This window comes from Lissotriton vulgaris, chromosome 4_1, assembly GCF_964263255.1.
Source record: "Lissotriton vulgaris chromosome 4_1, aLisVul1.2, whole genome shotgun sequence".
NCBI lineage: Eukaryota > Metazoa > Chordata > Amphibia > Caudata > Salamandridae > Lissotriton > Lissotriton vulgaris.
The window spans coordinates 810519815-810534751 of record NC_141691.1 but is presented as its reverse complement, the minus strand read 5'-3'; the positions used below and the strand labels follow the sequence as shown (position 1 = coordinate 810534751).

The 14937-nt window shown below is 43.3% G+C and overlaps 1 protein-coding gene across 2 annotated transcripts in view; it reads left to right on the top strand.

The window, feature by feature from the left end:
• The window catches only part of MBOAT1 (membrane bound glycerophospholipid O-acyltransferase 1), a 491383-nt gene that overhangs the window by 385187 nt on the left and 91259 nt on the right, over positions 1-14937 (top strand). For both annotated transcript variants that reach the window (XM_086965142.1, XM_086965143.1), the window contains one exon: positions 13083-13275. In XM_086965142.1, the coding sequence (XP_086821268.1) occupies positions 13083-13275 (193 nt within the window). The remainder of the gene's footprint in view (positions 1-13082; positions 13276-14937) is intronic.

Below are 14937 nucleotides of genomic sequence, written 5' to 3'. Positions count from 1 at the left end.
TTAAAAATTAAAATTTTAAATAACTCTGCATCATTTGCAAATACCTATTAATAATTACTAAAAACATAATTACAATTGAATAATTAATTAACAATAAAATAACAATAAATACCAATAAATATTAATTAATAAATATAAATTGCCAAATAATTAACAATTAAAAATATAAATTAACAATTAAAAAAAATTAATTACCAATTACAAAAATTAATTACCAATTAAAAAATGTAATTGCCAATTACAAAACGTAATTACCAATTAAAAAAATTACTTGCCAAATAAAAAATGTAATTACCAATTACAAACCTTAATTGGCAATTAAAAAAAATAATTACCAATTAAAATAATTAATTACCAATTAATAATTAATTAGAAAAAAATAATTATCGATACCAATAAAAAATAAATAATTACTTAATTACAATTAAATTACTTCCCACCCAATTCCCCTATAAACCCACAACCCGCTACAGAACTTAAACATAAAATTAAATTTAAAATAACATTTTTAATTTATAAAAAACAGTACACATATAATTTAAAACAAATAAAATACTTAACAAAAAACAAATATTGATATTAGTAACATAGAAATTAGTGACATCGATATATTTGATATTGATATTACTAACTTCGATATTACTTACATCAATATAAAAAAAATCGATATTACTTACCTTAGGGTCGATATTCTGTCCAATGATATTCTTGACCTCAATATTCATCACCTTCGATATTTTGGATTCGATATTACTGTAGGTCGATAATAGGGAATCGATATTTTGACTGTGCACCGTCTGCCCGCATTGGGGTTGCTTGTGGCTACTTCTGGATGGAGCCTTTCCTCGCAGTTCGGGGCAGACTGTTGTGATGAGCAGGGTCAGCGCTGATTTGCACAAGACGAGTCTTTGTCAACAGTGGTATGGTGGGTGAAAAACGATGGGCTGGAATGTGGCCCGAGCGATCGCCAGTGGCTGAGACTAATTCAGAATTCTTTTCTTCACTTTGTTGCTGCTGCTGCCTCTCTAACTTCCAGCAACAAACCACAATGCTTCAACAGGAAATATTTTCAAAGGGCAATTAGATAAGGTGCAAAATCAAAAGCAAAAGGTCTCAATTCCTGCATGTCATGAACAGCAGTACTGAATGCTACCTGTCAGTTTAATTATTCAGTTTACACACATTCCACCCAGTTAGGAAACAGTTGTATACTGTGTGTGACTACAGCTACATAATGAAAATAAATGGATTACAAAAATCAATCAAAGTAGTAATGACCTATCGCTGTGTCAGAGTGTGGTAAAGTGAGAGATGTGATGCACCTCATATAAAACATCATACTGCAGTAAGCTCAGTGAAGACCAGGCATTTAATGCTGGGTCTGCGCCTGTGCATAGGCAGTGGACATTGTAAGCCGGGTGTGTGTATTGCTGTTCTGTGCTCTACACACCACGAACCTTTATTCCTTCATGTCTCGAGAAGCCATATGAGGAGAGCGGTGCCTTATAAGACTGAAAAGCATAAAATCTATACTCTCTTCAACATGCCACTAGATGCAATGCTTGGGTTTCAAAAGATAACACATTCAATTATACTCGAACACGAATTGCATATTATATATTGTTTATTTTATGGATTCTGTAACTTGCTAGCAAATACTGGCAAAAGCAGGAGAGCACTGTGGCTGATTGCCTAGGCATAGATTGGCCATTCTGAGCATTATCGCTTCATTTGCATTTGTCTGTTTGGCAGATGCTGGTGAAGACTAAGAAATATCATGAAAGCACTGTCATAATACTACAGAGGGTATTTATAATGGGGACATGTGCTAGTACAGTGGCGGCTGGTGACATTTGAAAGTGGTGGGGCGGAAACTGATAATCATACTGCACCGTAGCGAGCGAGCGTAGCGAGCGAGCCCGAACCCCCTAAGGAGGGTTCCCCCCGAGAAAATTTTGAAAAAATAGTGGAAAAATGGTGCATTTTCAAGCAAATTTGAGAAAGCAGGAAGGTTAATAAAGCAATTGTGAAAGTGCAGGTATTACATTATTAAAGAGCTGTCATATAACATAGGTAGCTGCTTATTCAATAGAACCACAGCCACAGAGCTTTCTAACAGCCTTCTGTGCTACCTTTACATGAATCAAAACTTCAATTAGACAAAAAACTCTGATCTCTCTCTCTCGCTTGTGCAACTTAAATGTGGCATTCATCAGTGGTAAAAGCAAGAGCGTGAGGGCTGCACTGGTTTCTCTTAGGCCAAACACTGAAGGATTTGAGTTCCTCATATAATGCAACTGGTGCTATGTAAAGCGCATTGATACCCTATATAAAACTCTATAAAAAAAGAAAAATACAGACCAAATAAATAAGAGATCCAGAATGGAAGACCGCTCAACAGAATCACACACAGTGTGAACCTAATCTGCTTCTGGGCACGCAGCACGGTGCCCACAGTAACACCATAAACTGGGGCGTGGCAAGAAGAGCACGGTGGATGCACATGGAGGAGTGGCTCTTGACTGTGGTATATTAATATAAATTAAGTAAACATTTTACTTGAGAGCAGAAGCCGCAAAGCTGTCGGAAATAAATGAGCACGTGGGCGGAACTGCACATAAACCACAGACCCAAACTGACAGCGTAAATCAAATTTATTTGGACAACAAATCTGCAGCTGTAGTTCAAAAACAGTGCCCATAAAATTAAAAAATACCCCAAGACATAATTTCTACATCGTCATTTTCCATCTCACAACCATGCTTCACTAACCCACCCCTCACGAGCCACAAACATATCAAAATGACACAAAAACATGCTCCGCTGTGCTTGCAGTGTATCTAGAAGTGGACAATCGGCCAGAATGTTACTTTGCAATAATGTTCATGCTAAGAGCATTCACTGAATTTTGGTGCAAGGATTCCACACTCAGGACACCTGCCCGTAGCTGTCCATGCGCAGGAGGCTGCCTAAAGGAACCAGATGCTTCCTTCCCTCCAACCTGCACTAAATGTGGATGTGTGGCTGTAGGTAAACTGCCTTCCTCTCTCTCTATTTCCACATTTGTTTGCTCTCCTAAACATAGATGTCCCACTCTACCTGTGCTGCTTCCCCTTATCCCTGTATCCTGTAGTGTACCAAGGGTTCAGTGAACCACAATGCAGGAAGGAAATCGGACCCTCACCCCACTGACCACTGTCCCATAGTAAAAAACACAACCACTAACCGCGGTGAACATTCCCGTTCCCTCACCACTGGCGCCGCTGCACCTGCAGCACGTAAGGAATAGCCCTCTAAGTCCGCAGTTGAATGATGCATCCAAAGATCTCTCCTTTGATAACTTGGCATCGACTTCCACTCTAGATCACTCTTAACATAGGAGCAGAGAAATATAGGTACAGGGGTATGCAAGGAGAGTAAGACACAGACATGATGGAGGCACACGGACGTAGAGGCACACATGAGGGAGGCACAGGGACGCGGAGACACTGTGAAACAGAGGCACGGGCACTGAGAGTTGTAGGTACTGGAGGAATGGACATAGGGTGGAATAGAATTTCAGACATAGCCGGCGATGCATTAATCCTGTCAGTCATGGGTCATTCCTGTTACAGACGCTGTGGGTAGGTAGACACAGGCTCTGTGAAGACACTGACACTGTAGGCCACCGTTAGTAGTTTATTAGCAGTGGATCACAGATAACTTTTACACTGTACCCTCTTCAAATCTACACATAACTTTGCATTTTTTATAAAAAATGGCAGTGTTGTTATTTTATTCTTTGTCAGCAAGCCTGCACTGTTCAGATTTTAAAACCTGGGGTTGTTTTTCATCCCAGGACAGTGAGACTCGGAGACAGACAGTCACAGGGAGATACAGGGAGATGCAGGGATCTTGGCATTTGGGGAGATACACAGATGGGGGATTTGTGAATGAGATTGCTTGGATAATGATTAGGGCTCCCGGTTTTCCGTTTTTACGGATATTTACATATAAATACAGACGGAAATCTATATTTCCTTTGTCTGTATTTATATATAAAAACGGCAAAACACTAGCAAATGTTGCTGCGATGCCGCTGCATGCAGTTTCCTTTGCACGCCGAAATTAATTTAAATCCCTTCCAATCAGGGTCTTTTAACGCCCTCATGTGGACCTATTGGCTCAGGGTCTTTCAAGGACGGCCGATCATCCCCTGAGCCAATCTGCAGCAAAGGGGTTAAGCAGGTCCCTGTGGGGCGTGAACGCCACACTGGACAACCTTGGCTTTTCACATGCAAAAAACAATAAAACAAAATGGAAACAAAAGAAGAGAAGCCTGTGCTGTCATCACTCAGCGTGTTTGCTCTTCGGGTTTAGCTGATGTGTTGACAGCTCCTGATACTGAAGTGAGGGGCAGCTGAGGTGCAAAATTTCTCACGCTTGTGCCCGAGACATTGCGTGCCTCCCTGCTGTATAACGCGTTGTTTACAGTGTGAAGACCAGATATCAAAGTGTGCCATCACCCAGTTTCAGGGCACCTGTACAGCTTGCAGGCGGTGAGAGTTGACGGCAGAATATGTACGCGAAGTGAGGGTACCAGGGTTGGGCACGGTTCCAAAAGAACAACCTAAACAATGACAAATGTGCATCAGTTGGGCGGAACAAACTTTTGAAAAAGCCTATTACAAGTGTGACTCCAAGGATGCATTTTTTGCTGCCAAATAATGCACAACGTAGAGTTATGGCCAGTACTCTATTTAACAGTCAGGACTGGTGTTCTTATTTTAATGTCCATTAAGAAAATTGGGAAATTAATTGACAGCTTAACTTTTGCACCATTGTACCAAAACATATAATTGTACCAAAACATATAAATGAAAAAAATCTGAAGTAGTGCTTGGAACTGTTAAAATGACATGAAAATTGCTACCAATGCAGGTGGAGCCTTAATGGCCGTGCATTAGTACAGAGAGGCTTGCACCAGTTACGATTTACCCCTCCACACCTTCCATAATATCGAAACCCAAATAAATAGGGGCCTTTTCCCAATCAAAAGTGAGAACAATGGACTGTAAATTCTAGAGGGGGTGTTTGTAAGGCGATCTTTTTGAAAACAGACTTTCTTTGTCACTGACTCCAGCAGTGGACTCAGGAGCAGCACAGCATGGGATATACACCAAAGGCCTCCACCCCGTACATCAAAGAGGACAGGGATTGTTTTGCAGTCCTAAAAAAAACATTAATTTATTTCAGTGCATGGCTGTCCACGCCGCTGCGGAGGTCCCAGTCTCCAGCCTCTACTGTGCTATCTGTAGGGCTGGGTAGAGCCTGTTGTTCGTGCTAGATTAAACCATGTGGAGGGCCCCAGGTAGCCTATGCTAAAAAAAACATAAGAGGCAGCAGGGGGTTCCTTTTGGCGATCACAGGTCACTCCTTGGCTGAGCAGGGACTGCTCCCTGAACATAAACATCACCAGACCTCCCTTAGCGTACCCAGAGCACCAATTGCTTATCTCATTAGCTGCCTTATGCTGAGGATGGTTTTGTTGATGTGTGCCAGCAGGGGTGAAACAGTGAGGGAGGGCAAGGGGTTAATGCAGTGTTAAAAACATTGTCCACAGTACGATAGTGTAGGATTAAAACCACTTACTGACAAATGAGACAGAAACAAGCTCTTAGCGACACTGACAAGGCTGGAGCAAGACTACGGAAGTGGCGCTGTTAGCATGACCTTAATCCACAAAGCACCATGCGCCCCTCAAAATATTGGCGCCCGGGGCCTGGGCCCAGCTCGCCCATGCTGAAGGCCGGCCCAGCTGGGGTGCATCAGTTTGCACGACACCATAGAGTACACCTCTGTTGAATAACTGAGAATGAGCGGGGAGCAGCGTGCAATGGATAGAGGAAACTTGAGCATTCAATCCAGCAACGTTGTTTGAACCCCCTCACCAGTAGTTTAACATCACTTCCAAAACCATTGCATTTAATCAGATTTTTGTCTTTTTAAAACTTATGGAGCTGAAGAATATTTTTGTGTGCATTGTTTTCTTTAGTTTTATTGTGCACACTGTGAAGGCCATCCATTTCTTGCACTCTGCGAGCTTCACCAAAATCCACTAGAAGTGTCAAGGTGACCATCGGGCATAAAGTAGGTTTTTCAATCGTACTTGTTAGGTCTGGTGGCTTAGTGGTCTGATGTGTCCACTGTAGAGGCATGTTGTTGTTCTCGTGGTTACAGGTCCAAATCTGGGTTGGCCCACTCAGTCTTTCATCCTTCTGAGGTCGATAAAACAAGGACTGTTGGGGAACAATAAACATCTGCTATTCGGTGGCGCCTTTTGCGTGTGGCAAAAATAAATGTGGATAAATACAGAAAAAATGCCCAAAAAATAAATATGGATAAATACAGACTGAAATGGCCAAAAAATAAATACCATAAAACCGGGAGCCCTAATAATGATTCACACAGGCATACAGGGGCAAAGGAGATGTGAGATTTTGTAATGTTAGGAGAGTGTGGATGGGCAAACGTGTGGATGGGAGGTACGGAGGTAAGAATTAATTTGAATGAGGAGGCATATCAATGGAGATGATCGCTGATCTGAGAAGTGCATTATTGAGGCATAGGGTGCATGCAAAAGAAGCCACTGACGCAGGTTGGCACAGAACCTGCACATTGAAGAATGTGAGTTATAGAGACACAAGGTAAGTGGAGGATTAAATGACCCATCTCACTCGAACAACACACTGCAAATGTCTGTCGCAATCCAAAATGCCTCAACCTGATAGAAGTACTACGAGCAAGAAGACAAACAACCTGTACATGGCACTGACCACAATCATTTGGGTCAGGTCTGTGGAAGGTCAAAAGACCTCACGGATAGAATGCAGAGTCCAAATGCAAGTCAGCCATCGCAGATACACAACAGCATGGAGGGCCCATAGAACTGGAAAACACGAATCTATACACAAATTGTTCTTTGGTATTAGTATTGCAAGGGTTCGTCATGATTAAATGTGGAAAATGTCCCTATTACAGTGCTCAGGAAGGAGACTGAAGTGGAAGGAGGAACAAAGAAGAGAATGACGGTAGGTAGGCAAGTAGGAAAGGAATCTCAAAAGGAAAAACAGCTAAAATATGAAATACAAAAATAATAAAAAAAGGTAGAAGAGTGCAAGAAAAGGGAAAATACGAGAAAAGAGAAGAGATGAAGGAAGGAGGTCCGTGAATACTCCTCTCGCTCGACAAATAGCCAAAAATCTACCAGTTCTGTGATTAAATTAGTGAACTAACTCATGTTTTTAATTGCGTGCATAGAATTACTGGCATATTGAAGTTCATACTGTGCTGCCCCACAGGTTAGCGTCATTGATGAGTATACAGTAGGAAATGCGCTTTGCTGTGACTTAAATGGCCATCTGCAGTATACCATAGACATACGTTTTAAACTTGCAACTTGCAAGGGTCATGAAAGCCTGCTTGGAAAGTCTGCTTAGAAGCTACTAATTACAACAAATCGTGGTATTTTCAAGCATATTGTGATACAAGCTGTCATCCCATCAGAACAGCCAGTATTTACTTGTTTTTAATGTGCATTGCTGGCTCTAGTGAGAGCAGTTCTCATACTAAATAAATAGGAGCTGCTTCTCTCATCCATTGCATCAAGGTTTGTAACTGAAGTCTGTCTAGACTGCTTTGGGTTGGCATCTGCATAAAGTAACTGATAATGGGTGCACAGTAATCTGCGATAGTAACACATTTTCCATATGAAGCCACCCATTGCACTTTTTCGACTGTGCCTCAGAGTAGATTTGAATACCTGATTGGGACAACATTACACAAACCTTGGACCGATGGAGTTGGACTTTGTACATCAATTGGCATGCTAAGCCCAATCAATTAAAACATTAATTTTTGCATTTACTCGGCAACGTACATATTACTTTTCGGTTAGAAATTGCCCAGTTCCGGTAATTTGTATTTTTTTTCTATACTTCATATCCATCAATTACAGGTTTGTTAGTCACTCGCTCTAATAGTGTCAATACTGGTAGCACGAGATGGCGCCTTCCTGTGCTGACTAATACATTTGGCCTGGACCTGTCCTATGCAGCGATCAAACTGTATAAAAAAAGTAATGGAAGTATGATCCTGTGCGCAATGATAGTGGGGTTAATGCATGAGGGACAGGGTCAGACACATAACTAAAAAGAACGAAATAAAAGGTATCTAGGCTGTTGGACTTTCATTTAGAGAGAACTGCATTATGACGCACACACCTGAAATTAAAAACAAGTGCAAACAAAGGTAAATTAAACTAATGTTTTCAGTGCAGCAAACCCCCTCATTACAACCTGAGGAAACGAACGAAAGGTTGCAATTAACCGTAGTGGAATGACTATTCTTCCGCAAAATCTATGGGAACTCTATTGGCAAAAAAAAAAAAATCGATCGTTCCCCATGGATACCTGCCCCCCCTACCTTTGATTCTATGTTGCTATGTTAGTGGTCGGAGTCGGACTTCTTGGTGGAACAGCCTGTAATTAGTCACACACTCGGCTCTGTTCCAAAGTACATTCCTGTCTTTGCTGCTTCCTCAGAGAACAGCAATCTCCTCGAGTCTGCAATGTGTGTCTTCGGAAGTTCGAAGCTTCCCGCCTGCCTGCAGCCTCTACCCCACCCCTTCACACTCGTCATAGGGCAGGTGCCACCCCCTGTGACGAATTGGGAAAGGGTGGGGTTACCATCATCTCCACTCCTTGACTGACGTGGATCCCCGGTGCTACAGGGCTTCAACCTGAAGCGCCCGGGGCAAACTCTATCCACACGTCATCAGGGGGTGGAGACTGGAGCTCGAGTGTATGTATTTGCCGAGCTGATGACCTCACAGGCCTCAGGGCTGTGAGCTCTTCCGCCGGCAAATACATTAGACTCAAGCTCCCGGGTCCGCCCTCAGGCAGAAAGTTAAGGAATGTATCGGACTTGCTGGCAGTGTCAGCACATCGACAGCCCTGCTCCCAAGAAACGTGTGTAAATTATTTTTTATAATAATAGATTTACAGAGGTTTTTTTTGCTTTAGCAATGCCGACGCTGGGGGGGATGAAAGTAAAGGGGGCGGAGCCCCGACGCCCTTTATCAGAAACCGCCCCTGTGCTAGTAACTGTTGTTTTATTGTATTAGCTATGCACCTAGGAGGTTTTTAACGTCTGTGAAGTCAGTCCATGTAATGCATTAGCGTTCAATATTTTTTTTGTGTCTATGCTGGTTATTGTTCGCGGAAGTCCCTAACATAGGGACGGCTATATCTCAGTAGCGACGACATCCCCATTTAAGCTTCTACATGATGGTTTGCAGGTACCCCATTACAGGTTAACAGCAAGATAGTTCCATCCAGAATAGCTGGACCTGATCATTTCCTTCCCTGGGGTACCAGAGAGATTGTTACACACAGTATTGCTGGTTTTCACACACCACACAACGATATTCTGCATCAGACGCATTAAACATCCAAACTGTCTCACTCACTCATAATTAGGGCTCCCGGTTTTATGGTATTTATTTTTTCTACATTTCCGTCTGTATTTATCCATATTTATTTTTTGCTAATTTTGTCTGTATTTATCCATTTCTATTTTGTGTTTTCTGTATAAATGAAGCTGCCATGGGTATTTTCCACATTTATTTGACTGATAAATGTAAATTTGCTTTTGAATGTCCCAAAAGGTTTCAGCAGTAAACAGTGCAATAGAGTCATCTGAAAACACTTACATTGCAGAATAGCAATAATAACTGTAGATCTGCACTTAATTAAGCTTATTTAAAGCTTAATTAGGAAATGTATTGTCTTTTTTCAACTCCCCTACCTCTCAATCTGTACACCTACTGACCTAGCACTCATGATTGACAGTAGAAAAAAACATATAAAGAAGACATATTTTCCATATATTTCTGTATTTAAAAATAAATACAGACAGGAAAAAATAGTTTTCTGTCTGTATTTATCTGTAAAAATCAGTAAAAACGGAAAACTGGAAGCCCTACTCATAATTAAGCCAATCTTGTGTTCGCAGCATTAGCTCGCTAGTGTATAGTGCAGTTCAAGGCTTGCCGATCATTAGATAGCTCGAATATCAAAGAAATCTACTCCCCTGCTGCCCCGGATGCTCTCCCCTATTTATGTTGCTCCCCCATCCGCGCTCCCTCCAACTTCCGTGCTGCCACTTCTGCACAGCTGTCAGGCAGTGCGGCGCAAGAGGCTATGGACATGCTCTGCTGGGATTATGCCATCCAGGCAACCCCCACCTCTTGCTCCCTGCGGGGTGTGTCTTCAAGGCAACTGTGGTGTAATCAGGGGCGGTTCCTCCACTATGGCGGAAGAGTGACACTCCACTTCTGAAATGCAGCAGTCAGAAGAAAAATAAAATGACAAAACTATTTTATTGTCTTTAAATTTTTACTTTCAGCCTGCCGAGTCGAGGGCGGGCCACTGCGTAGTGTCACATAGCAGAGGGAGGAGGAGTGGTAGGCACTAAAAGTGTGCATGTCGGTTTGGCCGGCCATCCAAACCGACATGCGCACTTGGATATCTCTAGGCTGTTACTTGAAGATATCCTAGTGCTCAGGAGCACAGGGTGGAGTGGAAAACCGGCCCGCTTTGCCCAATCCCAGTGCTTCTCTTATGCTGGAAGAAGCGCTGGGATTGGGTGGTGTCTGGGAGCCTGTGGCCATGCGAATTGTAGTGCCAGGACAGGATCAGAGGAGCATCGCGGCATGGTAGCAGAAGATTACGGCAGCCAGCAAAAAAGGTATGTTTATATATATATATTTTTTTTTCTTGTACCCTGCCCCCCCAACAAACTCGGATTAGCAGCAGCTGCACCAGGGCGTATAACCATGTTTTTTTTGTTTTCTCCCTCTTACATGTCAAGGGGATGAAATAATGTAGCCATCCGACCACAAATACGAGGCTCGAAGAGACTAAGGGGCTCATTATGATGACGGGCGGACTTAGTCTGCCCGCCATCATATCGGGACCCGGGACCGCCCGCCATAAGGGCGGGGGTCCCGATCAGGGCTTTAGGATCCGCCCACCACACAGGCGGGGGCATCCTGTATGCTTGCAATTGCGGCGGGCGGAGCAGAAATCTCCACCCGCCGCTATGTGAAAAGTGCACGTTTTGCTTTTCAAGGTGCAACATGACAGGCACCACGCGGTGCCTGCCATGTTGCACTTTGAAATGCGGGGGGGTACCATAGGTACCCCCATGTGCAACCCCCCAAGCCAGGGACTCCCAGGGGGCCCGCAAAGGGCCCCCGCAGTGAGTCACCGCATGCCTTTCCGTGGCGGCATTGCCGCCATGGAAATGCATTGGTGAAAGCCCATTGTAATATGGCGGGCGGTGTCTAACAGACACCGCCACCATGTTACTCGTTTTCCTCCCCGGCCGCAAGGCGACCGGGGCGGAAAACACGCGGGCGGTGTTTCTCACCGCCACGGTCCACCCCGCCATACTAATATGGCGGGGGGAATCAGGCTGTGGATGTCGGGCGGATTTCCTCCACCAGGCTGGCGGTGGCTACCGCCAGCCTGGCGGAGGAAATCCGCCCGACATCCTAATGGACCCCTATGGGCCATATATAGGTGGCCCAATACCGGTCGGTAACGGTGAAATTCGTTAAATTTCACTGTTACCGACAGGTATTTAGGCATTTGAGATGTAGGGAGGATTAGGTATTAAGGAATTGGTAAATACCGATTCCTTAATACCGATTCCTTATGGCCTTACATTTAAGAATCGGTAATACCGATTACTTAAATGCAATGTAGGTTGCACTTAAAATAGTGCTTTTGTGCCTTTAGGAATCGGTAATTACCACCAACTTCAAGTTGGTGGTAATTATCGAATTCCTTAAAAAAAACACTTTCTTGCTTTTTGTATGTTCCATGTGGCACACATCCATGCCCTTAGGACATGCATGTGTGCTACATGTGCTTACATGCACATTTCAGGGGTGCAACAGGGTATCCCTTGGAAACCCTGGCACCCTTGAAATACCTCCAGGTATTAACGATTCGGTAATACCAAATCGGTAATACAGAATGTCTTCACATTCATTCCTATGGGCCTCCAAGCCCATAGGAATGAATGGGTAGGTAATCGTTATTACCGAATCTCAATTACCGATTCGGTAATAACGAATATTAAGAATTCGGTATTTCTACCGAATTCTTACCTACATCTGAAATACCGATTCCTAAATACCGAATCGGTAAAATTCGGTATTTAGGAATCAGTATTTCCAAGTTACCTACATCTAGCCCTAAGTCTCATTCTCTGACCCTCCTCTAATAAACCTTCAGCAGTAACCTGTTTGCTTGTGAGAGGCTGTGATTGGGAAGAAGGTTCAGAATTACAAAAGGCATACAGGACTCTGAAAATTCTATTTACCTTCTGTTTGTGGTACTCTGGAAGGTGAGGTGTCGAAGTGGTTGAGCCAGGGGTAGCAAGGAGCAAGTCAGGGGTAGCAGGTGTTACTACCAGTGACCCCCAATTGAGGTTCATGAACCTGGTCTTTTTATATGGCACTAAATTTCAAGTTTGAATTTGTTCTGGTTGCTCTTTCTGTGCATGTTGAGATTTTAGTGTTTATAGTTTAAGCCATAGCATTTTTATTTTATTTTGTGCAAGCTGCCATTTTATTCTACTTCGTGCGTGCTGATGTTTCCTGTGCAAAAAGTGAGAGGTCGTCTTGGCCAGCCTCTGCTATAATCATTGGTTGGTGGTAGGTATTCAGGGACACTTGAGTATTGTGTAAAGTAACACTAATAATACTGATAGAAAACCCATTTTTTTGCATAGTGTTCTTAATCAGCTTTAGCTTGTAAAAATGTGTCGTGATGTTTATTTATTTATAAATTGATGGCTTTCATCCACATAAAATATTTGTGTTTACTTGAATTGAACAGACGTTATGAACCAGAGACTTTCGTTAGCCTTGTATTTAACAAGTCTCATTATATGCTTGCAGACATGTTTGGCCTGTGTGCTCTTTCACCTCAGATTGTGTTGTAACTGGTGTCATTTTTGTACATTTGCAGGGAGCTGTATTACACAAACTTTTCCTGGTCCTCGTTTCCTTAATTTTGTTCCTATTATTCAGCAAAGCCTTTCCTGTTGAGTATATAGTGGATGACATGTTCATCAAGGAGAAATCCGTTCTATGGCGGTCCATTTACGTCTATCTAGCTATACAAGTACGCAAGCCAAAGTATTACTTTGCATGGATCCTGGGTAAGAGCTGGCAAGGATAATATATTTCTGTATTTTATTTGTCACTTTATGATCGCTTGTTTTTCATACAGTATTTTTATCGACTTTCCTATTGCTTCAGATTTTTTTATATATATGCGGTGCCACAATGACTTGATAACTCCCGCGCTTGGCCCACTTTAAACATTCACTAACATAGACTGTTGTTTAAAAGACATGAGGCTTGGGTTGTGCGTTTGGGAATTCTGCTTGCAGTTTTGTTATGATATATGATTGGTACTTGTATGTCATTAAAGTCATAAATCACTTTGACAGGGTCATTAATCACTTTGACAGGATCATAAATCATTGTGATAGGGTCATAAAAACATTCAGGAAGGTCATAAATCATTCCCTGTCATAAATAATCAGGTTTGGCCATACTCCTGCCATAATTCATAGTGTCCTTTACTTATTGTTATGCCATTAATCATACACATCAATTTTGTGGGGTAATAACTTCTCCTCTGACCAGGGGTGGGGGGAGCCTCTCACTGCTCATAGGCTCAACACGCTACCTTTTCTGTCCATTTTTGCCCTGCCATCCGGCGCCACATACTCCCCCTGTCGGCTAACTTACCCTGCCATAGGGCCTTCATCCGGCACACCGCCCTGTCAGTGTACCTCCTTTTTCCAACACTTGTTCCTCATTTTACCGCAACTCGACCTGTGAGCTCCAACCACATGTGGGATTTTTCTTTTTTTTGTAAGAGCAGCCAGCCATCATCATGGCTGCCCACAGATTCACCCAGAACACCTCAATGCTCTTGTCTGGGATGTGCTCTCCATCTCATCCATGCAACTCTGAGCGCCTCAGGTTGATCAGACTGTGCCTGATACTCTCCAAGCCTCTCGCCTTACAGAACTTTTCTGACTTTGATGTTAAGTTTCCTCCTGGTGTTATCCACTGCCCTATTGGCCCTTCTCTTATTTCAGCCTGGCAATGATTTCCAACCACATGATGGTTATGCTGCTAAGGACCTCGCAGCTTATGTCAGCCCTACCAGGATGTTGTGTAGGAGATCCTTCCTCCCAAGCTTTGTGAAGTTGTTGCAGCTCAGGTGAAATGTTAGAATATCCGGGTGTGGTGTGGCCGTTGCTTATAGCCTGGCCAGTGTTGCTGCCAGCTGCCCCTATCTGCCCCCATCTCTTCTCCGGGGTGCCCCAACATCCTTTACTGGTGGCCTCTGGCCAGCGTGCCTGGTCGCTGCCACTGCGATTCCCCCAAGCCTACATCCAGTGGATAAATGTATGACCAACAACCCAAGCTGTCCTGGGCCAGACCCCTGCCAAGGCAACAATAACAACTGTCAATTCATGCGTAGACCATAGGTGTTCACAAACGGTGGACCTCACGTAAGTTTTGTAAGCATTGGAGTGCCACCTGCCCATCGCTTTGATCCCTGCCTCTGGCATCCTGTGTTGTGCGGTCGTCATTGCTGCCCCTATCCTGAATGATTGGGACCAAAATAAAGAGCACAGTAGGCCTTGCCGCCTCAGGGTTTTGTGCATTACTTCCATTAATTGAAACTTGCACAGTAGGTCCCTTTTCTTGTGCCTGAAGAGTGGTCCTCTATCGGGCTGCGCTGCAATGTAGGAATACAAGCAGCACACTGGGCAGTACTTGCCAATGCACTTGTACCC